Source organism: Protobothrops mucrosquamatus, unplaced genomic scaffold (assembly GCF_001527695.2).
Source record: "Protobothrops mucrosquamatus isolate PMUCROS unplaced genomic scaffold, P.Mucros_1.0 scaffold661, whole genome shotgun sequence".
Taxonomy (NCBI): Eukaryota; Metazoa; Chordata; class Lepidosauria; order Squamata; family Viperidae; genus Protobothrops; species Protobothrops mucrosquamatus.
Genome location: NW_015386950.1, coordinates 211812 through 237015, shown reverse-complemented (window position 1 = coordinate 237015; position 25204 = coordinate 211812). Strand labels below are relative to the sequence as shown.

The 25204-nt window shown below is 39.7% G+C and overlaps 1 protein-coding gene across 1 annotated transcript; it reads left to right on the top strand.

Moving 5' to 3' along the window:
* Window positions 1-82: 82 nt before the first annotated feature.
* Window positions 83-14092, top strand: SHISA4 (shisa family member 4). The gene is made up of 5 exons (XM_015818004.1): window positions 83-146; window positions 9471-9642; window positions 11593-11726; window positions 12475-12651; window positions 13917-14092. The coding sequence occupies exons 1-5, from the start codon at window positions 89-91 to the stop codon at window positions 13961-13963; spliced, it is 588 nt and encodes a 195-aa protein (XP_015673490.1). The 5' UTR covers window positions 83-88; the 3' UTR covers window positions 13964-14092.
* Window positions 14093-25204: the final 11112 nt, after the last annotated feature.

Below are 25204 nucleotides of genomic sequence, written 5' to 3'. Positions count from 1 at the left end.
CGTCCCCCCCCCCCGGATCCGGTTTCTCCGCGCCCGCCCCTTCCCGCAGCGTCGGCCGGGCGTCTGGAAGCCCTTCAGAAGAACGGCGATGGGGAGCTGGGCCCTGGCGTGGACGGTGCTTTGCAGCCTGGTCGCTGCAACCCTGGGTAAGGCCGGGGCGAGGGAAACGGAGCGCGGCCGAGGCAGCTGCGCCGTGCATCCGGCGCTGGGCTCCCGGCAGGAGGGGAACAGGAGGGAGGCGCAGGCCCAAGCAAACGCCAGGTCTGTGCCTGGTCGGGAGAGTGATAGTGCGTCTCTGGGCTCTTTCTGGTTGAACCCGGTTTCTGCTTTGGAAACTATTTTTGTATTCCCTCTTGAAAGTAAAGGAAGAACAAGGGCGCTCCTGAGCATGTGTGAAAATACCCATCATCGCTAGAGGAATTAGGAGGAAAAAAAAAGTCCCCATGATTCATCCTTCCCCTCCATCTCTGTGATTCAAGAGTGGGACCTGCGGTGTTAATTTTGTTGTTTTTGATGTCCGGGGAATACTGCCGTTTTCATCTAAAGCCGCGTTTATCTCTGTTGAGCTGGTCTGCATTTTTTTTCTGTAGAAGGGGTTGTCGTTTGTGTCATTTGGATTGAAACTCTCAACTGGAATATCATCCCCAAATCAATCTTGGAAACTGGAGGACCAGAAAATAATCATTAATTTAAAGAAGTGATACAAATAGGGGGGGGGGGACTTCCGAGTGTGTTCCATTGAACTACATTGGAGCTGTACAAAACTGTTTATATCCTGGACTTTGGGATGGGGAGAAACAGCACTTGACAATTACACACCAGAACTTTGTGACAGTTGGCCCCACTCCTTTGAGCAATGCAGGCTCTTGGAAAGGCTTAGAAACAGAAACGCCTGCATCTAATCATAGTTGGGTCTTTTTCCTGCCTTGCTGAAATGTTTAGGGATGATGATTCTGTGTGAATTATTTTTGTCTGTGGTTAAAGAAGGATGCAAACCTGATAATTATAGGAACCCGTGGGAGTTAAATAACCTGAATTATATGAGATTTAAAAATAAAGAAGCTATTTGTAGAAAGGTGAAATTGTGTCTGGATTGAAGAGCTTGTAGTGACTTAATGTTTAGAAACTAAATTTGTTGCTGTCTGCTACTCCCAAAACTGCATTGCTGATCCCTGGAAAAGTGGAGTCACCTAACCAGATATAAAGTTGTCTGATACAACGATTGTGCCAGTGGTATTTTCACTGATGTTAGTGTTACAGTATTATTTTTGCAATGTAGAATTTTTGCACTATGGGATTCAGAATGTTCAGAAAAGACACATGCCTTTGAAAGTATATAATCTATCAACATTTATGAAAAGTTAACAAATCAGGGAGACACCATAGAATAGTCTCCAGGTTAATGGTTTCAAAAATATAAGATAAGATAAGATAACCTTTATTGTCATTTTTTTACTGTGGGCACAACGGCACACATCAAAAATGAAATTTAGTTGCCCGCTCTCAAAGTGAAACACATACATGACACACACCTAAAACATACTATGTACAACTTATGTATAGACCCACACCCCTACATATACATAGCATATAAATATTAAATACTGTCCATCTTGAATATATAATATATTTGTAGATCTGCATAAAACATCTAAAAGAAGTCAGGCTGAGATAGTTCTGTGAAAGACCATGGAGTGAAATATGCTAGTAATTCTAATCACTTATAAACTGAGCATGTTAATCATCCTTATGTTCATGAACATAAGAAGATGGTTTGTTTTCAAGAAGACCAACTCACTAGCTTCTAAGGCACCTTTCTCAAACTAGTATATTCGGGTGGTGGACTGCAAGTTCTTTCATCCTCAGCCAGAAAGAACAGAGATGGACCATGTCCTAATCCTGGTATACCAGATATCCTGCCAAAAAAAAAGAAAGAAAGAAAGAAAAGAAATTGCGCATAAAACTTTGTGGTAAATTTCATGATGAGAAATATGTTCTCAAATATTGAGAACTAGTCCTGAAAGTGGCCTGTTCTCAGAATATTGCTCCATACCTACTTGAGAACATTTAATATAAACCAGTTATCCCCTAATTTTGCTAATTACGCTACTGTGGCTGAAATTGAATAAATTACTGAAAACAGATTTCTTGTTGGTTTAAATAGTTACAATAGACAGACAAAGGCTTATTTTTTATCATAAGAGAAAAAATGTGTTGTGAGAAGGAGAATACTTCATTATTCAAGATACAAGGATAATAATGAGGAAAACATTTTTTCAAATTTCTGGCAGACAGACAGTATAATTAACGTTTATGTAATGTGCCTAGCCATCCCATAGTTTCTTTGTTTTTAGCTGATTTGTGAATTCTGACCATTCTGGTGGTTTATGACTTAAGGTATTATGTGGAAATCTATGTATTGCAGCATACTGTGTGGTTAAAAATCCTGGCTCCCGAGGAATTTGTTCCAGGCAGTGAATAATTTTGATTATGATGTAGATCCAGGCTATCATTTTCAACCGTAGAATTTTTTTTAAAAGGTACTTCAGACAAGAAAAAAAATCTTTAAAAAACCCTAGCTGACTTTTATCAAAGTCTGAGTTCAGATATATAACAGTACCTCTGTTAGATCTAATAACATTTTCATTAGATGAATGTTTTTTCCTCCCAAATAACTATCTCTGAACCGAGGTGTCATTTTACCTTCACTAATGAGTAGAAGAAGCCTCTGAAAACAATACACAAGCAAGAGGTCCAAATGGTATCATACCCTTCATCCTACAAAGCTTTAATACTATTCTGAATATTGAAGCTGGGTGGAAGAATCTTTGTGCAATACCCTTCTTTCTCTTGCTTTTCTTCTTAGTCCCGTTGTCTTGTTCATGTGCCTCACGCACATCCAGTTTGCATCTCCATGTAATTACTTTTCTTTCACTTATCCTGTTTCTCCTCTTGCTGAAAGAAGAACGTGAGCATGCATGTGTGCATACCAGCATGTTAAGTGAAAGTGGTTTATATGTGTGAGTTTATGTGGGGACCATTTAATATTGTAAGTGGAGTGACTTATTTTTAATTAGTAATTATTAATTCCATTAATATAAATATAGTTTTGTTCCAAAGCAGCCTTTTGGGAGGGGAATGTTGCTTCTGGCAGCCAAAGATACAACACACATCTCACGTGACATACGGACTAATTTATTGGGTGGGAGAGAGAAATTTCAAAGATTGATTATTAGCTTGTGTTGGCAACCCTAAACAATGCAGAAGAGTTTTGTCTTTTGTTTGGAATTTTCTCCTCCTCTGCTTCCTTTGAGGATAGGGTGTTTTTTTTTTAATTTGAAATTTTGTATACAAAATGTGTTTAGAATCCTTTTCTTTTTTTGTATTTTGACAGTTGGGAATTACTCTGATCTTTGTGCAGTAAAGTGCTACTTGCTTGGGTTTTGTTTTATTTTACACCATCTGCCATCATAATAACAAGTAATAAAAATAGATACAATTAGAACAAAATCTTAACATATTATAAAAACTCTAATATCCCTTCTGCCTGTAGAACAGCATCCAAAAAGGTCAGACTTCTAATCATTAAATGAGGTTTCCATTGCCAGAGCCAAAGTGTTTCTTGTCAGCTTCACAGAAAGTTAGAAAATATTAATTTTGTTTTTACAGTGGGGGATGGTGCTGTTGGCCCAAGGTTGATGGTGCTAATTGAGCAGACAGTTCCAAGGTGAATACCTTATTGGAAATTTGGATTTTCTGAATCTGGGATAAATGAGAATTTGCTATGGATCTTTGAAGGAAAGGAAGTTCCAAAATAGTTGAAGATCAGGAAATTCCAATAGCAAGGAGGGAAAAAATGAGATATCCACTGAGAAGATAACATTATATAGGAAGGAAGGGATTGTAGAATGAAATAGAAATTATGGCTGATGACTGAAGTCCCACTGACTCAGTAATTACTTGATGAAGGGATTTAGCAGGCTTTATTTTTAATGCCTAAAGCTATTTATTCAGTTTGAAAGTATTTCGTATCCCATTGTCCAGTTTGGATGTATAGCAGTTCTCAAGATCCCTTGTTCATTTTTGGGCTCATTGTTGGGACTAGTGCAGGAGTAGGCAACCTTGGCTCTTTTATGACTCGTGGACTTCAACTCCCAGAATTCCTGAGCCAGCTAGCTCAGGAATTCTGGGAGTTGAAGTCCACGAGTCATAAAAGAGCCAAGGTTGCCTACCCCTGGCCTAGTGAAACCTGCTTGTATCTGGAACCTGGTCTCCATCTGGGTGGTGCTGTCCATGGTGCTGACACCTGCAGCTGATTAAGACTCCTGCATTCTTTCACACAACCTGAGGGTGTTTCTTCATTGAGGCCCTGCTTGTAATGGGTATGCTGTATCTGCAAACTCTGTAAATGATATTTTATCAAGGTAGCTAGTTTCTTGGCCTTTTGATAGTGGCTTTATATTCTAAAAATGGTTGAGACAGGCTATGCAATGTATTGGATATTCTGGCTAGGGATCATAGGAGTCGAGGGCACTAATGTAGAGAAGTGGAGGGCACTAACATAGAGAAGTGGAGTCTTATTGTGAGTCTGCAAATAGTATTTACAGTACTACTGTAATCAAAGCAATAATTAAACTATTTAGCCCAGCCTTTCCTAGCTTCATGTATAGATGACTTTAATTTTAATTCTCATGATTTCTAGCAGATATAGGCTGTGGTCATGCTAGAAAAAATCCTGGACATTTTATTTATTATTGTTGCATTTCTTAACTTACCGTTATGTTTATAACTTGCCTTTTTTGAGAGTTTAAGGTTTTTGGAAACAATCCTGTGAGGTATGTTTACTTGAGAGACAATCATTGGCTCAAGATTACCTGTTGAACTCCATTATTAATTGAGGAATCTGGGTCTCTATAATTAAGTCTAACATCTTAACAGTGTTGGGCATGCTGGCTATCAATCATGGAATAATTTTACTTGCGGAAGATTGCACATTTATCAAACTGTTTATTCAGGCTGAATACATCTCTGAAGATTCAACGTGAAAAAGGGAAGTTAAGAAAACTGGACTAGAGAAAACCCTTTCTCATCACAAAGAGGAAGGATATGACACAGGCAGGAATCCAGCCCTCCTGCAAATGCCCATTTTCCTCCAGAATAATTGAAGAGGAAGGGATGTTTTTCACAGTCCTACATACAATAAGGAGCAGATGCTTTTACTGCATTGAAGAATTAAGGGTCAGAAATTTTAATTATTCTAATTTTGTTATGGGAAAGCCTTTCCCATGCTTTGTAATATCCTTGAATAAAATATAAAAAGTAATTAACTTCAACAATCAATAATTTAAGAAAAACCAATTATGTTTCATGAGCTCATCATCTAAGGTTCAAATGGATATGGATGTATATGTTATAGTGCAGTGTTTCTCAACCTTGACAATTTTAAGGCATGTGGACTTCAACTCCCAGAATTCCACAGCCAGCAATGCTGGCTGTGGAATTCTGGGAGTTGAAGTCCACATGCCTTAAAATTGTCAAGGTTGAGAAACACTGTTATAGTGGCTGAAAGACAAGTACCTGCCATATAGCACCCTGGGCGTAACAATTGTTGATAAAAAAGATGAAGAAGTCTGGATAGTAGCACAGTGGGAGAGAGAAAAAAACTGGAGAAAATCAGAAAATACAAATATCCTGATGAGTATGCATTAACATCTTTCTGCACCCAGATAGTTGACATGTCAGAAGATTAGGTTTCTGTTGCCTTGCCGTTTCATCTCTTCATTGTGTCAGTGGAAAGGAGCTCCAGCTGCCTTCTTCCATTTTGCCATTCTTTTAAAATGGCAAAAACACTAATAAATCAATATTAAAGGATTTGTTTGTTAATTGTTTCTTATAGTTGTCCAGTGCCAGGGGGAAAAAAGGCTGCAGCTTTTCTCTACAGAAAGAAAGAAATGCTGTTTCTCTTACAGAAACAGAGAATCAAGGAAAGGAAAGGTAACATAAGACAGAAAACGAAATATGAGGCCTGCTTGTCCTTGTTCAATGACTGAATGGAGCAACTTTGTGTTTCCTCAGTATACTTCCATCTCACTTCTGAACACCAGTCATTTCATAAACATGATTCATTCCAACAGATCAAGTCTGCAAAACTCTGCTATAGAGGCCCTTTAATCCAGTTGATCAAGAACCGTATATGGATTAGAGGAAGAGGTAGAACCAAATGTGTATATTTGAAAAAAGACACTATTTATATTCATAATATTGTTCACATGAGTCAGCATAAGTAATACATTTGTGGTTGATTTTTTTTATATAAGCAAGTAAAGAATAGAGGTATTTTTGTGTTTTAAATGCTGTATAGTGGTGAGTAGCTATCTTACTCTATAAGAAAAATATCTTCCTATGTGGGGAAATTAGTTTTAAGATTACAAATCCTGTGCAAGGAGTTTAGAATCATTGTGCTAAAATACAGCATAGTATATAATGGATTAAAGTACTGTATTGTGTCAGATTTGGAACGTCCAAATTAAAATATCCATTTAATTATGATATTCTCTTGGAATAGACAATCTTTCCTAACAAACTTATTTACAATGGGATTGTCTGGAGGGTAATGAATAATACCAGACAACTTAAGAAGAGAAAGCGGCATTGGGAGAATATATGAAGGATACTACAGGGGATGCACTGAAGTTGGGACCCAGTGCAGGCTTACTGAGTAATGGAGAGACCAAACTGGCCTACCCAATGAAGAATAGAAAAGCAATATGGAAAGGCAAAATGTTACTTAAAACAAAAATAGCAGGCAAAGCAGATAATAAGACCTGGTGATTATTAAGAGCAGGAAACTTGAAGAAAGAGACAGAGGGACAAATTCTGGCTACACAAAACTAGGCCAAATGCATGCAAAGTCAGCACTGAGAAAAGAGCAACAGACAGCAAATGCTGCCTCTGCAAAGATGCTGAAGAAACAGTGGACCACCTAGTTAGTGGCTGCAAGAAAATTGCACAGACTGACTACAAATAACAGCATGACAAAGTAATATCAATGATGCATTGGAATACCTGCAAGAAATATCATTTGCCTTCAAGCAAGAACTGGTAGGACCACAAAGTAGACAAAGTAATAGAAAGTGAAGAAACCAAAGTCCTCTAGGACTTTAGAATTCAAGCAGACAGGCACTTGCCACATAACAGCCCAGATTTAATAAATATTGACTAACCCCCCCCCAAAAAAAAAAGTCTGGAAAGCAGATAGCAAAACAGAAGAGAAAGAATATGAGAAAATCATAAAATATAAAGACTTGCAAATAAAAATAGAACGACTGTGGCAATCCCAAAATATCTGAAGCACCATTGGTATTGACAAAATCACCATCAGTCAATTGCAAAAAGCAGCTTTATTTGAAACAGCTTACATCAGCAATAACTTTAAAATTATAAAATAGCAATGTCTGCCTCTTCCAGGTCCATTGGAAGGATAAAAATGCCAAAACCAGTCTAAACAACTGGCTGACTGCATGACCAACCATAGTAATAATAATAATTTATTAATCTTCTAGGCTGCCCAACTCTCAATAGCTCTGGGCAGCTTGCAACAATCAAAGGTATTATAATTATCTCAATAAAAATTAAAAGATGACAAGCGCAATAAAGCGATGGGTGTCACTCGCTTGTCAAAGACATGGGTGAAGGGTCAGAATTATATACATCACTTGAACTTTTGGAAAAGAGGCATAATGTAACTGTAATCGATAAAATGGTTGCAATGTTTAGAGTGCAGGATAAGCATTTCCAGTCATCTCAAGACAGCTGGTCGTGTTCTATCTATGGAGGTCACATGTTTAAATGAAGGGGATTAAATCATAGGAATGAACTCATTTGATACTCTGGGTGGTAATAAAAAACCAGAGCCGTGACCAAACCTAAGTATGCCAGACAGTACAAGACTTTTAATTTTATCTTCCTCTGCTTGGCTAAGTTTGACATAACATGATCAACATATGTATATTTTTTATTCCCTTTTGACAGCATTTAGTCAACTGTATTTCTAAGAAATACAGCAAGCTGAGTATGTATCCCTTATCTTTATTTTAATGATACAAGGTTTCATGTAATTCATCTTCTGTATCATTTTTTTTAAAAAATGTAACAAAATAATACAACTTTAGATAGTGATGACAATTTACATAGTCACACCTATTACAACAATGAATATATATCTCATATTTGAATATGCTATATGTTGCATGCAATTCGCAGTCTGTTTTAATTTTGTTAGAATAAACATAATGCATTGTGGCAATAATCTACAAATTTAAGCAGCATTTATGTTGCTGTTTATACTGTATTTTTTATACAACATGGTTGCCATGATGGCCATGGCCAATACACCCTTTTCCTTGAAGAGAAAATTGATGTGGATCAGCTCCTGGAACAGTGGTTCCCAACCTTTTCTATACCCCGTACTCCTAGAATGCTTCTGATATATTCTCGCACCCCTTACAAAAGTTCAAAACGAATTATGCATTTACACTATAATTTTGAAACTTCTAAACCCAAGTTTTTGCACCCCCTGGAATATCGTCTCACACACCCAGGGGGTGCAAACACCCCTAGTTGGGAACCCCTGCCCTAGAAGAAATTGTCTTTTATACCAGCTTTTCATGTCCTTTTGTTTTGTAGAAGACAGATACCCATACTGTCTACAAAAATACTGAACTATGGCCTCCTGATATATTTTAATTGTAAATATACCTGTTATAATTTCTATTATGCTTTGAGGCATTCTGATATTTCTAGAAGCTGGCACTTTACTTTGTTACATAGCAGCTTCCTATTAAACTTTTTAAAAGAAAAATATTAAGCCTGAGAGTCTTACAACTGCCAAAGAAAATATCCATTATCATTAGGTTGCCAACCTCTGCAATATTGCTTTTATATTTAAAAAGAGAGAGAGAGAGAGAGAGAGAGAGAGAATGGTGTTTATATCCAGTGGCAGCAATCTGGGATTGTGAATGGTATAACTTATGAGAAAGCCATAAATAATGTATGTGGAACTCCATAATTAAATAAAAACATTTTTTTAAAAAAATTGGAAAAACTCACCGTTCAGTACAAAATGGTGTGAGATTTCAGGAAAACCAAAATCTTGCAAGAAGTTAAAGAGATTTTGGCATTCTTGCCTAATGTCCCAGAACATCTTGCATAATTTTGTAAAATCTAATAATCTCGCAAACATTTTTCAAGTTTAATTTTAAATTTTGGGATGGCCCTGCTGTTGTGAAAGACCATGTGATGATAGCTTGCAAAATTCTGGAAGGCCTTTGACTATAGATCCCTAAGCTATTCCCAGAGGCTGTTGTGTAGGAAATTTCAGGGTGGTCCCTGTACAGTGTTCTTAGAGGGTTTCTCACTGCTTTCTATTTTCTATGGAATAGATAAAAGGAGTGTTTTCTTTCTCCTTTCAGTCTCGGCTGATGAAGACTGCAAGTGGTACATAGACAGAAATGGCTCCTGGCACCGTGGCATAGACTGCAACTTCCCCTCTTTCTGCTGTGGTGATTGCTACCATCGCTTCTGTTGCTTTGATTTCAGGAACCTTCTCACTGAACGGCAGCAAAAGCACTGCATGACCTTTGGGTAAAAATATGTAATAGCCACAGAAGGCGGTTGGAAGCATCCAGATTGTGATTGAAGACTTAGAGTTACCTCTGAAGTGCCAAAAGAAGCAGAGCAGAGGGATATAAGCAACCCCTACGATATATATTCTTGTTCTTATGACTGAGATACAGCTAGGAGTTCAGTTTGATCAGAGCAGAATGGAGTGGGGAGGAGATGCTTCATCCTTTCTCAGGAGGGTGTCTTCAGTTTTCTGAAGTCAAAATTCTTCCTGTGTAGCTGTAGTAATGTTAATTATCATTTGAAAAAAATGTCCATGGGGAAAGAGATGAGCTTTCCTTTCTTCCTTGTCCTGATCAAATCCAGTTTCCCTTGCAGTTAAATTCAAATGCATGGAGCGAGCATCCAAAGTTTTTATGAGCCACATGGTATTCAGGCCTTGATTATGGACTCCTGTCATAACCCATGATTTATAAGTCATAAAGCTTGGTTCACATAACTTGCTAAGTCAGAATCCAATATACTCTTGCTATATAGCTTAGTATGAGAAGTGAGATACTAACTTCATACTTTATAAGAGTTGAAGGTGGAGAGGCTGAAATCTCTAATTCTCATGCCAGAGAACAACACAAACTTCCAAAGGGAAGTAAGTAACCATGTGGCTTCTGAGTTTTAACTTTTTTTAAAGCAAGATGAGACCAAGAATTAAACTGTAGACAAATGTATATAAGGGTCGTTGGGTGTTTTTAAGAAAATTTCTAACAGATAATTTTTGATATGCAGATCTACTTACCTAAACTTTTCAAGCCTTTTTAGGAATGCTGAGTAGGAAGAGTTTCTAACACATACCTGATATACTTTCACACATTTCTCCTAACTCGGTCCAAAGTACAGCTAGAACAATATTGATCAAGAATAAATTGTGGGTATTGGATATCAATCCCAAATGAGACTAAGCCTTATGGAGCTCCATAATCCTGAAAAGATAAAAAAAAGTTCAAGTTTAATTAAAGTGTCCTCTTCCAAAAGTGCTGGAGCGAGATCTGTGTTGGCCAACTGTCTTGTTGGTATCCTTTTGAAGGAAGTTATGATTTTATTTTCATTTTCAACCATAATGATGATAGCACGAATATTGAAATATTGAATTTAAGTATAGTATTGTAAGTACAGTATTGAAATATTGAAATAATTTGATCTATTCCTTCAATGGTTGCTGAAGCATAAAGTAGAGATTCTTACATTTATAACTGGGATTTGAAACTATCTATTTCTAATAGTTTTTTAAAATTATTTTTAAGACAAGCCGATTGTCTTGTCTTAAATCTACTCTTTAGTTGGAATGTACAAATGTATTTAGGATTTCCTCTAGGTGGATTTTGAAGGGGGACATTGTTTGAGGAATTCATGGTCAAATAAATATTACCAAGATCCTCCTCCTCTTTCCTCTTCTTCCATCCCTGTGGACCCAAGCAGGCCACAGAAGGACGGGGGAAATATTTTTTTAAGCAGCTTTGCTAAAGTCCATCTTTGCTGCAAAAGTCCACCATGATCACAGAAATGTGAGAATCTGCCCAGACACTGGTTCTTTTTGTGCATCATTTCTTGGGTTGTCCATTTGACAGTGTGCATGACACCCCAATCCATCCAAGATCTCAAGAAAGGAAGAAGCCTTCTTCAAATAATACCTGGTTGCTATTGCTACTACATATTTCTTTTAAAAATTTAAATAAACCAGGAGGAAATTCCTTGGTCACCTGCTGTATTTTTAAAAGTTCTTTGCAATATTTGACAGATTTTTTTTCTTTGTTTTTTAACTGGACCCAAAGATACCTTGTGAAGGTGGGCAGTAGAAGTGACTGGACTTTTGAGAATTCATCCATCCCTGTCATGTAAAGGAGTCATTAGTATCTGTTTCAGTGGCAGATTCTATAGCATGAACAACATCCACTTGTCTTTGTCTGTGCTCTGCAGGCCAAGGACCATTGCTGGCATCGCTTCAGCTGTGATTCTCTTTGTGGCCATTGTTGCCACCATCGTCTGCTGCTTCCTGTGTTCCTGCTGCTACTTGTACCAGCGACGGCATCACATGCAGACTCCTTATCAAGGTAGAAAAAGTCCTTCTGTTGTGGCCTCCTGGGAGAGATAGAGGGGGAACTGGGAATGCTGGAGGGAGAGTTAGTTGACTGATAATGTCATAAATAACAATTCAGCTCAAGGTGGGAAGGGGAGACCTGGGGAAAAGTCTTCAAGCAGTTTCTACTTTAATTGTCACTACATAGGAAACTGGGGATTTCCTATTATAATTCCAGAGCCCTGTATTTTACTTCAGAGTAGCATTATTTTATGACATGATCTATATCATTCTTGTTTTCTTGATTTTGCCAGCTATACTGGGCTTTATACCAAAATCTTCTTTCTCATAGATATAATACTATATTTGCAATTAGGCATATGCTGCTTATATGAGCATTCTGATGGAGAATCTTTCCCAGAGTCAGGCTGGCTAGGAAATGATTGGAACTGCAATCCAACACATCTGGACTACAAACTAGCAAATTGGAGAAGGCTACCTTATGATATGGAGAATTTTCAATAATGTTTCTGGTGAGCTGGATTCAAAGGAGGAAAGGTGATGCACACCAGTGAGCAGATTATACCTACTGGCATCTCCTTAAATCAAACATGTCATTTCCTGGGATTGCGTTATAGGGCTGGGAAAAGATGCAGCTTCCAACAGATGTGATGCCAATGTCCATGCATGCTCCAAGTCCCCTCTTCTCCTTCAAATCCAGATTGCTGCACAGATTTACTATCAATGCAGACCACACACTCACAAAAGTTTGTCAAATCCAGGTCAGGAGATTCCACTTTCTGGTTATCCTGATCAGCCTCCAGGCCCTTATCCTGTGGATCCAAAAGCAGGGCCAGCATTTCATCCTGGATATGCACCTGTGTTTCCCTACCCACCTACAGTTCCAGCAGCACAGTATCCTCTATATCCACCGGGGCCACCGTACTACAATCCTTCAGGTGAGAAAAGAGTATAAAGCAATGATAAACTTCCTATCCAGGTATGGTGCAGACATATTTAGTATGAACTCTCGAAATGTCATTTAAGAATTATAAGAAATACTGTTAAGAAAATATCATACACAAATGATCCACAGTATTCATTATGTCATAGGCACCAAACAAGTCTTAGTAAGTGTAGATAGAAGAAATTCTATCAATGCATGCTTTTGGTTAGGCAATGGTAAGCCTTAATTGAGTTTCATGTGAGAGATTTAATCTCTAGAGCAGTGATGGCGAACCTTTTAGAGACTGAGTGCCCAAACTGCAACCCAAAACCCACTTATGCATTGTCGAGTGCCGGGTGGGTATGGCCCATTGGCTGGGTGTGGCCAATTGACTGGGCGTGGCCCATTGGGTGGATGTGGTTACGGTGGTAACGGCAGACTGGGTGGGACTAAAAAGTTTAATCAATCAATTCCAACTTTGCAAGATCTTTTTTTCCCCGCGAGAAGTTGAAATTGACGGATTGAACCTTTTTTTTTTTTTTGCACATGGCAACGGAGGCCTAAAGCAAAAAGGTTTTATAAAACCCAGCTGAAGGTCTAGGACTGGGGCAACGGTGCACGCACCCACAGAGAGGGCTCTGAGAGCCGCCTCTGGCACCCGTGTCATAGGTTTGCCACCACTGCTCTAGAGCATCTCTTAATTGATAGGGGAAAGATTGATTAAAGTTGAAGATGTATTGGAATAACAGTGGAAAAGCAGGAAGGGAACATTAAGGTTAGAACATGGAGGTAGGCTTGTCCTCTAAAATCCAAGATGGCCATGAATAAAGCAAGGCAAAATAAGAGGCTTATCCCCTAATAATATAGTAACATAAAATGTAGCAATGTAACAGAATAAAAGATATATAAATATTACATGACATTTCTATAGGACTTCTATCTATATCAGGGCTGCAAAGATGATGACCACTAGAAGATGACAGCAAAGAATTTCCTTTGCTATCACCTAGAGGTTGTCTGGATTTTTGCAGGCCAGAGTATGGTAACTTTATAATCCTCATATATGTGGAAAATATCTAACCTTGAATTAGACCCAGTTTCACCTTTGGCGTTTCTGTAAAAATCTGCTTCAAGTTCAACTTAGTGCATGGCAATTTACTGACTGCTAGTTTCCTATCCAAGCACTAGAGTCTGACCTTGCTTTATTTTTAAAAGACCAGCAAAGATTGGCAAGGTGCTGCTAAGCTTATTCTAATGGTTAGTTTCTTTCTTCTGCAGCTCCCCCACCATACATCCCACCGCAACACACACAGCCTACTACTTGAGAAGAATCTTGGAGGACTAATCAGAAGAAGCCTTTCTCTCTGGGGCTGCTAACTCCCTTTTTACAGAACTTGTAGGGGGACTCCTACTGTCCTGAAACTCCAGCCTGTGTCAGTATTTTCCAGTGGTATTTTTTTTTAGTTATTCTGCATGGTAGGAAGCATTGTGACTTTTAATTCTTTTCTCCATTCATCCTAGATATTGAGAGAATCACCTTATCCTCCCCACTTTCTATATAGTTCAGGAAGTAGCTGATTATTACAAATGCAAGTGCACAAAGCTGGTGCAAACACCATGCATGTAATTTGACAGATTTGCCCTCTCTCCAACCAAACTTTTCAGAGGAAGTAGGAAGTAGGTAGCTTGCCTCCGGGGGTTGCAAAGAATTAAATGAAGCTGTCTTTCACTAAATAGCCAGGAGGGTCAATTTTAGACCCGTTCTTCATAACTTCCAGGTGATGTTTTATGTCTTAAGGAAGCCCTGAGGCCTAAGATGGATATACATATTGAAAATCCCAAGATATTTGGTGCTGATAAAGATCCTTACATTAAGTAGATCTTGATCAGAATCTGGAAGAGAAGCTGTTTGAAAGACCATAAATATTCCCAAATAAAGCTGTAAGTGCAATTAATACATAGGAAAAGTAGGTGAGCCTAGAAAGACTTGTTTAAAGATGAGGAGTAGAGAAGACACATTGTCTTTCATGCTCCACAGCACAGAATGATAAGTCCAATATCATCTGAAGATACAGATATCAAACTGCTGGCATTTCATCTGCAAGTGAAAGTACAGATTTTCTGTGTTTTTTTCCAAGAAAAAAAATGGGTGACAAAAGTAACTCTTCTCTGTTGAGTATAATTTCAATTTTCAGAGGGAATTTTTTTAAATGATTTCTCTACTGCAGGGGTAGTCAACCTTGCGTCTTTTATGACTCGTGGACTTCAACTCCCAGAATTCCTGAGCCAGCTTAGCTGGCTCAGGAATTCTGGGAATTGAAGTCCACGAGTCATAAAAGAGCCAAGGTTGACTACCCCTGCTCTACTATATTGAAAAGCATTTTGAAATTTCTCTTGTGCATTCTGGACCAATCTAATGAGAGTTAACCTTTCACTGTCATATTATAACTTTCAGTATAAACTGCCCTCACACTAATATGAAATCTCTGTATTTGAAAAGGTAAAGTAAGCATTTAAATCGGATTCTGAATTCTTTACTAATTGCAGAGGTATCTTATGAGTTCATATATATATATCTGTTAATTCACTGTAAAGAAATCATTTCCCAAGATAAATCAAGGAACAAAAAGAACCTGCCAAGAACTGGCATTTCAGAATTTAAACAAGCTTCAAAATGGTTCAGCAACAGTGTTAGGGAGATGCCTTGGTTAAACTACAGATATGGTAGTTGGATAGCCATTTGGAGGAGTGTTGAAATCTTAGTCCATCCTTTCCTGGTTAGTTCCATTTCTGTACAAATCTTTCCCACCAACATCCAAATGGGTTGATCTAGAGCAGGGGTAGGCAACCCTGGCTCTTTTATGACTCGTGTTGAAATCCACGAGTCATAAAAGAGCCAAGGTTGCCTACCCCTGATCTAGAGTTTCCAGCATTCCTAACTAACACAGCCTTCCCCAACCTGGGCATTCTCCATGGTTTCTGTTTCAAATCTCAGAACTCATCAACCAGCATCTTTCACTTTTGATTTTATGCAAATGTGAAGAGAGGGCAATATCATTTAGGATACTTGCTATTTTTGTTAATAGTCACTGCCCAAAAGTAATTGCAAGAATTTCTTTCAAATCTTATGTAAAAAAAATGTTTTCTCCCATGGTGAGACCCCTTTCACGTACATAAATATATGTTCTTTCATAATATTCTAACTCAGTTTAGATTCCTTTCTTTTCACTAAGAAATATTAGCTAAGGTTAGCTAGCCCCTCTACTTGTCCTGAATGCAGCCTCTCAGATTTGCCTCTGATCAATTAATTGTACTCCTGGGGCATGGGAATGCCTATTAAGAAATGGATGCCTATTTTTTATGCAGTGTAGCCTATTTCTCCTGGAAGTCCTTGCTGTTTATTGAGGCTCTATCTGCATTTTATTATGTGCAAAATCTATCATTCTGCCGCTGGAATGTTGCAGAGAACACTGAAGTTTTCTGTTTTCTTCCTGACTATGTCAGTCTGGCCATTCTAGGGCAATCTCATAGATTTCCAGAACAGAAAGTCATTTGTAGTGTAGTTTAGAAGCTGTTGCAGAATAGTACGTTTTGCACATTCCTGTTGCAAGACCCAATTTATCAATCTGCCACTACATCTCATTGTTCTTTCCAAACATCAACAAGATTTAGTGTGATGAGGTTGGATAGTCCCACCTATTCCTCCCCACCTGCTGAAGGGATATTAACTTTGTACCTGCAAAGGCTGTATTTAAATTATTTGGAGCACAGAGAAAGCCTGGGAAGCAAGACAAATGCATGATGCTTCAACCAGAGTATAAAGACAATCCCTTTGCAAGAAAATGAAAAGGCCACCATGTGCTATGATGCCTACTAACTTCATGGTTTCCAGCAGCTGGGAAAATGTGTTCACTCAGTTGAAGATGCCATGCATTGGGCACATGCCTTTTGATGTTGCACAGAGCTCTGCAAAACCAACGTGTTTAGCAATGCTGAAGCACCACAATGTAGACATCCTCTCCGTGCATTTGACCATTTCTGAATCCTGAAAGAAACTTTTGGAGGAAGAAGTTAACTGAGTCAGCCCTTTTGCTCAAATCATATTCCCACTGTATGGGAATGGCTGCTGAATTGTGGCAACAGTTGCACCGCTGCCTCTTATTCTAACCAGAATGGCAAACATTTGCTTTGCAAAATGTCCGTTACAATGTAGATTAAAGTTGTAAATACTGATTAAGTTACTGCTATATGTGTATGCGTGTATTTCTTCTACTTCTGTAGTTAGCGGATAGATACTCCTAGAATAATTTCTGAACAGGAGAAATAAACTTTCGTTTGCCAACAATTAAGAGCTTGATAAAGGAAAATGTTACTATTTGACAAGGAGAAGAGAAAGCAAGTACTGTTCATTGTTTCCTATGCATTGAGGAGGGTATCCACAGGGAGGGGAACAAAGAGCCATAATGTTTTGAATCAATGGCAAGTTATGCTTTGCTGATTCTTAAAATATAAAATTTCCTCTTAATTAATTTATATGCCAGGTCATTCCATCTAGTATATCTTAAATACTGAACAAAAGTCTGGTTGCCATAGAAATGTGGGTTTCCGTTTGGATCAAAAGCTTTGGTGTTCAAAAAAAGTTTCAATTCAAGTCTAAGACTTTAATAGTTGTTCTTTACTTGCAGAATTTCCAAATATGATTTTCTCTTTCACTTTGGAACAGCCTTCCTAATCCTGGCTCCCTCCAAATGCATTAGACTTCAACTCCCATAATCTGTAGCTGACATTGCAGCTGGCCAGAGATGATGGCCTTTGAAGTTAACTAGACTGTTCTTTCTGAAACAGGGGTAGTCAACCTTGGCTCTTTTATGACTGGTAGACTTCAATTCCCAGAATTCCTGAGCCAGCTTAGCTGGCTCAGGAATTCTGGGAGTTGAAGTCCACGAGTCATAAAAGAGCCAAGGTTGACTACCCCTGTTCTGAAACAAAGCCATGTTTCTTGATAGAGTGACCATTGCAGAGGAGGCAGGAATGTTGGGTATGTTTGCCACTTCGAATTACATTTTAAAAGGCAGGATAATTAATAGGAATAAAAACAGACAGCAGTTGCCACCTCTGCAAAGAAACCAGAGAAAGAGTAGATCACCTAGTTAGCAGACTGACCACAAACGGTTAAGATTGACAATCACTGATATAGTGTAACTAGCTAACTACCAGCTAGAAGAAAGGAGTTAGCAAAGAAAAATTGGAAACTTTGTTATTATGGGGGAGACGATTCAAAGGATTTGGGGACACCGGTGAGAAGGCTCTGTCTCTGGTGGGCCAGACAGTAGAACCTTAGAAACTGATCCCAAAGGTGCTTTTTCAAAAGGCAACTGGACTTCCTTTGTTTTTCCTTGAAGACGTTTCGCTTCTCATCCAAGAAGCTTCTAATGTTCGACTGTCTGGCCCACCAGAGACAGAGCCTTCTCTTTTGAACCATGGCCTGGATGGCTGGAAATCTCCAGCCACTCAGAAACTGGTCTTCGACCATAAGCAGGCTTGGATTATGAAGGCAAACCTGCAGTCACACATGGCAGCGTTTAATGCCTTCAGCACGAATACCAGCACTTCACAAACTGGAAATAAATAAGGAGCCAACATCATAACATGCCTGAGAAGACGTGCACTGAACATCTGCAAGAAATACCATTTGCCTTCAAGCAAGAACTGGTGAGACCACAAAGTAGACAAAGCAACAGAAAACGAAGAAGCTAAACGTCCTCTAGTCTAGAGCAGTGGTTCTCAACCTGTGGGTCGGGACCCCATTTGGGGTCGATCGACCATTTCATGGGGGTCGCCAAGCAAGGCTGTCCGCCATTTTTTTTGTACATTTTTTTTGTCTGCCATTTTTTTCCCCTTTTCCGGCAGGTGCCTTACCTCCCTTGGGCTGGGCCAGCTGGTGGTCGGCCTGCTCCATCTCTGCCGCTTGCCAGCTATGCCTCGGCCGGCGCAGGGGGCAGAACCACGCATGCGTGGCGCTCCCGGGCAGGGAAAGTCCTCAACTTACGACCGGTTGGGTAGTCCTCGACTTACGACCGGTTTAGTCCTCGACTTACGACTGGTTGGGGTCGCGGCATTAAAAAGGTTGAGAACCACTGGTCTAGAGGGCTTTAGAATTCAAGCAGGCAAGGCACCTGCCACATAACACCCGGATCGGAAGTCGCGAACTATTTCACGCTCCCAGTAAAAGAGGGTGGCGGGCTTCACAAAACAGCGGCCAGGAAAGAGGCAAGGCCGTCCCTGCCCCATTGCAATCCAAGGCTCAGTCTTGGTGGGAAACGCTGACCGCCCGAGGGAGCTGCCCCAACTTCCACGTGCCCCTCAGTCACGTGTCCAGGGGACGCGCGTTACAGAAGAGCCGTTCGGCTGCCCTCGGGAGGAATGCCGTGAGCGGGCGGCCTGGGGCCTGGCCAGCGGTTCTTGTCCTCGCCGGTCTCTCGCTGGTTGCGTCCAAATCCGCCACCAGGTGTTCTTGTCCTCGATGGCGCTGCTGCTGGCGACGCGGCGCCGAAGAGCAGCTGTGCGTCCCGGAGCTGAGCCTGTCGCTCCGGCGCATGCCGGCCTCCTGCAGGATGAAGTCCGACTCCGCGCCGTCCACTCAGCGGGCCTCTGTCGCCAGCCGGTTGCCTCTGCCCGGCTCCTCGCCCTCTTCCTCCCGCACCCGGTCCCGCGGGAGCTCCAGCCAGCCAAGCGCCAGCCAGCCAAGCGCGCCCAAGCATTGGGTGTCTTAGTGGGAAGAGACGCCGGGCCCTCCTGGCTGTATCAGCCGCCGCTCTTTCGACCTTCGGGGATGCAGAGGCGGGTATTGTAGCTCCAGACGTTTTGCGTGGTTGGGAAGGGTGCGGGTGCTCGAGAATGCAATGTCGTTTTCTCGATAATGTTAGAGAAAGGGCCTGTTGCATTCTTCTAAATCAGGGGTAGTCAACCTTGGCTCTTTTATGACTCGTGGACTTCAATTCCCAGAATTCCTGAGCCAGCTTAGCTGGCTCAGGAATTCTGGGAGTTGAAGTCCACGAGTCATAAAAGAGCCAAGGTTGACTACCCCTGTTCTAAATCTAAGAGGTTTTGCAACCTCCCACTCTAGTCTGCAAACGGATCTAGGATTTCTTGGTGGTTTCCTATCCAAGTACAGGTAGTCTTCGACTTAACAACAGTTCATTTAGTGACCGTTCAAAGTTACAACAGCACTGAAAAAAGTGACATATGACCATTTTCCAGTTACGACTGTTGAAGCATCCCCATGATCATGTGACCAAAATTCAGAGGCTTGGCAACTGGTTCGCATTTATGACCGTTGCTGTGTTCCAAGGTCATGTGATCACCTTTTGCAGCCTTCTGACAAGCAAAGTCAATGGGGAATCCAGATTCACTTTACAACCAGGTTACTATCTTATCGACTGCAGTGATTCTGTTAACAACTATGGCAAGAAAGGTAAAATGGGGCAAAAGTCACTTAAAATGTCTCACTTAACAACAGAAATGTTGGGCTCAATTGTGGTTGTAAGTTGATTATCTGTACTAACAAGGCATAACAGCATAACTCAGTTTAAGTTTCTGAATCAAACAAAATTGGGCTGCTGCCATCATCTTAGCTTTAGCTGAATTTGATGGGCAGTTTTCAGTCTCTCAGTCTGAATCTCTTCTCCCATCTTATTGGGGAAGAGTTCTGATTTTCGTGGAAGAAGTTAACAGTTATATCTCTTAGTGCTTGGTTAAAATTTGCAGTAATGTTATCCCCTTGAGTGACATGTTCTGATTCTTATAATTTTGATACTGAGCCATATTTTGGAGGGGGCCCTCTCTATGTGTGGGATGTTGGGACTGCAACAGCTTGTAAATGAGATAAATAAATGTACTTGTTTTCAATCTGCTTCCTTTCTGCCCACCGGAATGCAATCAGAGCAGGGCATCTGGCCTTGCCATTTTCCAATAGCTGGGAAGTGCCCTCCTGACTATTAAGCAAGACACGTCTACTGCATTGGGTGCCACTGCCATCAACTCTGGTGACTCTATCTCAGCCAGTTGGGGAATTTTGTTATTCTTGATCAGATGGGGCAGTCAGCAGTGGAATCCAGCTATATGTCCTGGAAAATCCAGACATACAGTTACTCTGCCACCACAAAAGAATCTTTAAAGCAGCTTTAAAAATGTTGTAGGTATTATATAAAAAAAGTTATTCAGATCCAGAAAATGGCACATACAAGAATCAACCATTCCCACCCTCAGCTGTACTCCAGAATGATCAAAAATTTAACTGGGACTGATTTCCAGATGTGTATATAGCATTGCTTTCTTGAAACTATGTTAATTCCAAAGAGAGGGCTAAGAGTATCCCTAAAAAAATTACAGACCTTAATAATGGCTGGACTATTAAAATACCTTAAAATCATTAAATGAATTAATCATCTCTGCATAATCATGAGTCTGTGTGTTCTTTCTGAAGATACATACTACTGCAGTTAAATTTATTGTGATAATGTCTGCTTCCACAAATGAATTGTATCACACAATTGCTCTGCTTCACAGACTTCATGAGGTCCAGTGGTCAGAATCTTTCCTTGCTACAAAATATATTCTTATTGGTTATGCTCCATCAAATACTTTTCAACTTTTAGTGACAGCATAAAGTTTCTCCACAACAATTTGTCCCCAACTTCAGGTCTCTCAGGTCTCCCAATAGTACACTCATTGCTACAATGTCTATCTGCTTTGCTGCTGATCATCCTTTCCTCCTTCCTCTCCCAATATTGGAGCTATTTTCAGAGTACTGGTCTTTGCACAATATGTCCGAAGTAGGATAATTTGAGCCTGATCATTTGTGCTACCAATGAGTTGCTTTGGGTTGATTTATTTGATGATCCATTCTTTTCTTTGCTGTCCATGGTATTCTCAGGAGTCTTCTCCAACATCAAATGTTACAAATATAGGACCATATGTGAAATGCCAGAGTACTTTCCCACTGTGTTTATATTCTTTTCCCTTTCTTCCAAAGTGTGTTTGGAGGAAAAGCTGGAATACCTGCACCAAGTATTACAGAAGTAGCACTAAAAACTATCCACTTGGAAACATTTGCGTCTTGATAATATGAGGTAAAACTCTTGCCACATGAGGGCATTCTTAAACCAATGTCCCAAACTCTTTTTCATTCATTCTGGTGCTGAGTTATTACCAAAGTTGAAAAACCAACTAATAGGGAGCAGAGCACTCTTCTGGTTTAAGGCATTAGCAATTTCAGTATTCCTTCTATATGGTCCACTTAAAATCTGTTGCTTCACTCTTTCCACATACGTTTTTCTGATCATGATTACAAGACCCAGTGCTTTAACTCTCCCATTCTGTTTCTAATGCTTAGAACATAGACAAAGTGCCTCAAAACTTTGCCTATCATCCAAATTCTGCTCTCGTCTCAACTAAGAAAAAACAGTTTCTACAGAAAAGTTTTGACCTCAATAAATTGCTTCTTAGAACACTTGTTTGGAATGAAATTCTCATGATGCAGCAGAAGGCCTGGCATGGGCTTTATGCCAATTTGGCATTACTGTTTCATGCTTGCAGGAAAAACTACATTGAACAACCCAGCTTCTCACCATTACTTCTCGGTACATTCTTGTGTTGTTCTTTCAGAGAGGAAGGGCATGGAGGTTGATGGAACAGTAACTGCTTACTCTGATGTAAAAGTGTACTATATGAAATTATATAAAACAGAAGCCTGTTTTTCAATCAAGAGTACCAAGTATCATTATTTCAAGCTAGTATGTATAATTTTGCTATACTTGTTGTTCAGTCCTGCCTAAACTATTCAGGATTAATGGGCACTGTGCATCTAAATTAAAGCATAGCATTCTCTCCCAATTGTATTGAAGAAGCCCAAAGTGTCTTTTGGTGCCAGATGTTTCAGTTTTACCCAAGGTACTTGAAGGTAAGGAGCTATAAATGTAATGTCATGTGATAAAATGCATTGGAATAACAACAGACATTCCAGAAGGCTTTTCTTCTGATGTAAATTCTACCTGTTGTTTTTAGAGGAAGCCTTGCTGTGAAGATAGCATGAAACTTCTCTTCCCGCAGATACAGAGGCAAAGAAGGAACCCCAAAGATTACTTTTCCTTCTTAGACTGATCATCAACCTCCTGGACTCTCACCCTTAACAGTCAGATTGGCCAGACTAATAAGCATATGCACACATGCATGAACACGCATGCATTCATCAGTAGGTCCACAGTGTCAAAATAGTGAACATGATCAGGCTATCAAATACCCCCCCTTTCCCCATGCTTATACTGTGTAACACACACATGAAAAGGGGATGAGGCTTCAATAACCTGGGCACTTTCAGCATAGTTGTTGACTTCTCTCTGCCCCGTTGACAACCCTGATACCCATGGTAAGCAACATGACACAGAGCAGAACATGAGTAAGACACAGCAAGCCAGACTGTAGGATTTTATAACCACAAACCCAAAATACTTTCTAAGTTGTGGGAAAATGAAACTTCAGAAGATACGGCATTGTTTTCATACCATCTGTCATTTGTGTATCATGAAAGCATCAGCCTCTCCTGATTATCCATGATAATTATCTGTCGAAGATTTGCCAAATGTGGTGGAAACTTACAAAATCAGGGACATCTGTGACAGCAACAAGCCCATAGGTATTTCAACAACACATGTGTATTGGTTGATAATAAACATACATGCACATGCAGTGAGAATGGCAGGGGAGCCACAAGAAGAATGGGAACCAATACAGAAAAGTGGGGCTGTGAGTGGCTGAGGAAGACTGTGTCAAACCAGGCCTTGTTTTTCTTCTCCTCTGGGCTGTTCTGGGCAGCTGGAAGACTTCCCACTCTTGTGAAGTGCAAAGGAATGCTTTGCTTGGGCTAGTCCATGCAAAATGCCCAAATATAGACATTTCTCTGGGCTTCAGAGAAATAACTCAGCTGCCTTGGACTCAGACGGATCCTCAGTTTTTGCAGTGTTGGCCAGCAACCCAGTGATCTGGCAGTCAGAGGAGGGAGAAGCTCCTTTCCTCTGGCACAACACCCCCCACACACACTCAGACCATATGGAGGATTCACGTTTGTATGCAAACAGGAATGTTCCACCCCAGTGGCTTTTCTTAAAATTCTATGCACAGAACAACTCAAATCATCAGTGCTCATCTCCCGAGGAGATACACCAATTATCCTAATCAGTTTGCCCTTGTGATTTGCCCATGTACTGCAATTTCTACAGGGATGTAAGGAAATCTCCTATTTCATCTCTTCTATGACCATATCATCTACAAACACTTACTATACTGTACATACATAAAGTTTCTACGGTACTTTTTAATTCTAATCCTAGCATTACCAGTATTGTAGCTAAATTTAACATAGCTTTAAATTAAATTAAAAGGCATCATCAAATCCTGCCTTCCTGGTTATATTATACTTTTGCATCTTTTTTTAAAAAAAAAAAATCTAGACATTTTATCACAATAAAAACACATACATATAAAATTCTATACTCTGGTCAGTAGTTAGAGCAACCTTTTTTCCCCCCTCAGGTTTTAGAGCCAAAATGAGGCAGGGAATGGAAAATCTAAAATAAGAAATCTGACTTCAGTGATCAGAACAATCATAACCTTGTTACCCATTGTGAAACAGTTATAACTGTAAACAGTTGGGAGACAGGTTGGAAAATAATTCCATTGAAGGATTTTAGGCAACTATGTGGGATTAGCTCACACATTAGCTCTTTCTGTACAAACTAGCACATCTGAAGGGTTTCACAGCCTCTGGGCCCAGAATGTTTCATTACAATCAGGGGCATTTTGTGAGCTTTATTAATGAAAGTGCAGGTAATGGTATACATAATACAAAATTCAAGAGAAACAGAGTTGAAAATGGCAACAATGTCTGCAATTTGAGATCACATGCTCAAGTGGTTTTCTTTTTCCCTCCATTATTTTTGCAAACGTGATGAAAATATAAACCTTTTTCTTCAGCAAGAATGCCTTCATCTATCCTCTGCCTTTTAAAAGATAGTTGAAGTGTAACATCTCTTCAAATATTTCACAAATGTGAATAAGAATTGCTTGTCTCTGTTCATTTGGTCAGAAAAAGAAGGCCTGTTAAGTTGTCGTGATCTCCATAAGTTAGCCTGGTCATTCTTGTTGGAGATGAGGGGAATTGGGAACCAACATAACTGGGTAGGTATGCCACCTATTTTTGAAAACAGGAAGGTCAAGACACACAATCTGGGAGAGGGAACTGTATTTTGTTAATAGCTATGAATTCTTGCTGCTTTCTATCACGCTGCTGAAATTCCTTCACTGCTTTCCTTATTTGGAACTTAATTGAATACACAAGACGATGAAAAACGTATAATTGTTTACACTTGCACACAACCTTGCATTATCTTAATTCAGATACATGTTGGCATTTTGTGTGAGCCATGAAACGTGGCTCCAAGAGAGTTAGATTTATCTGTTCATTTATATATTAATTTCTTAAAGTCACTTAAATGCAAAAATATGTTTTC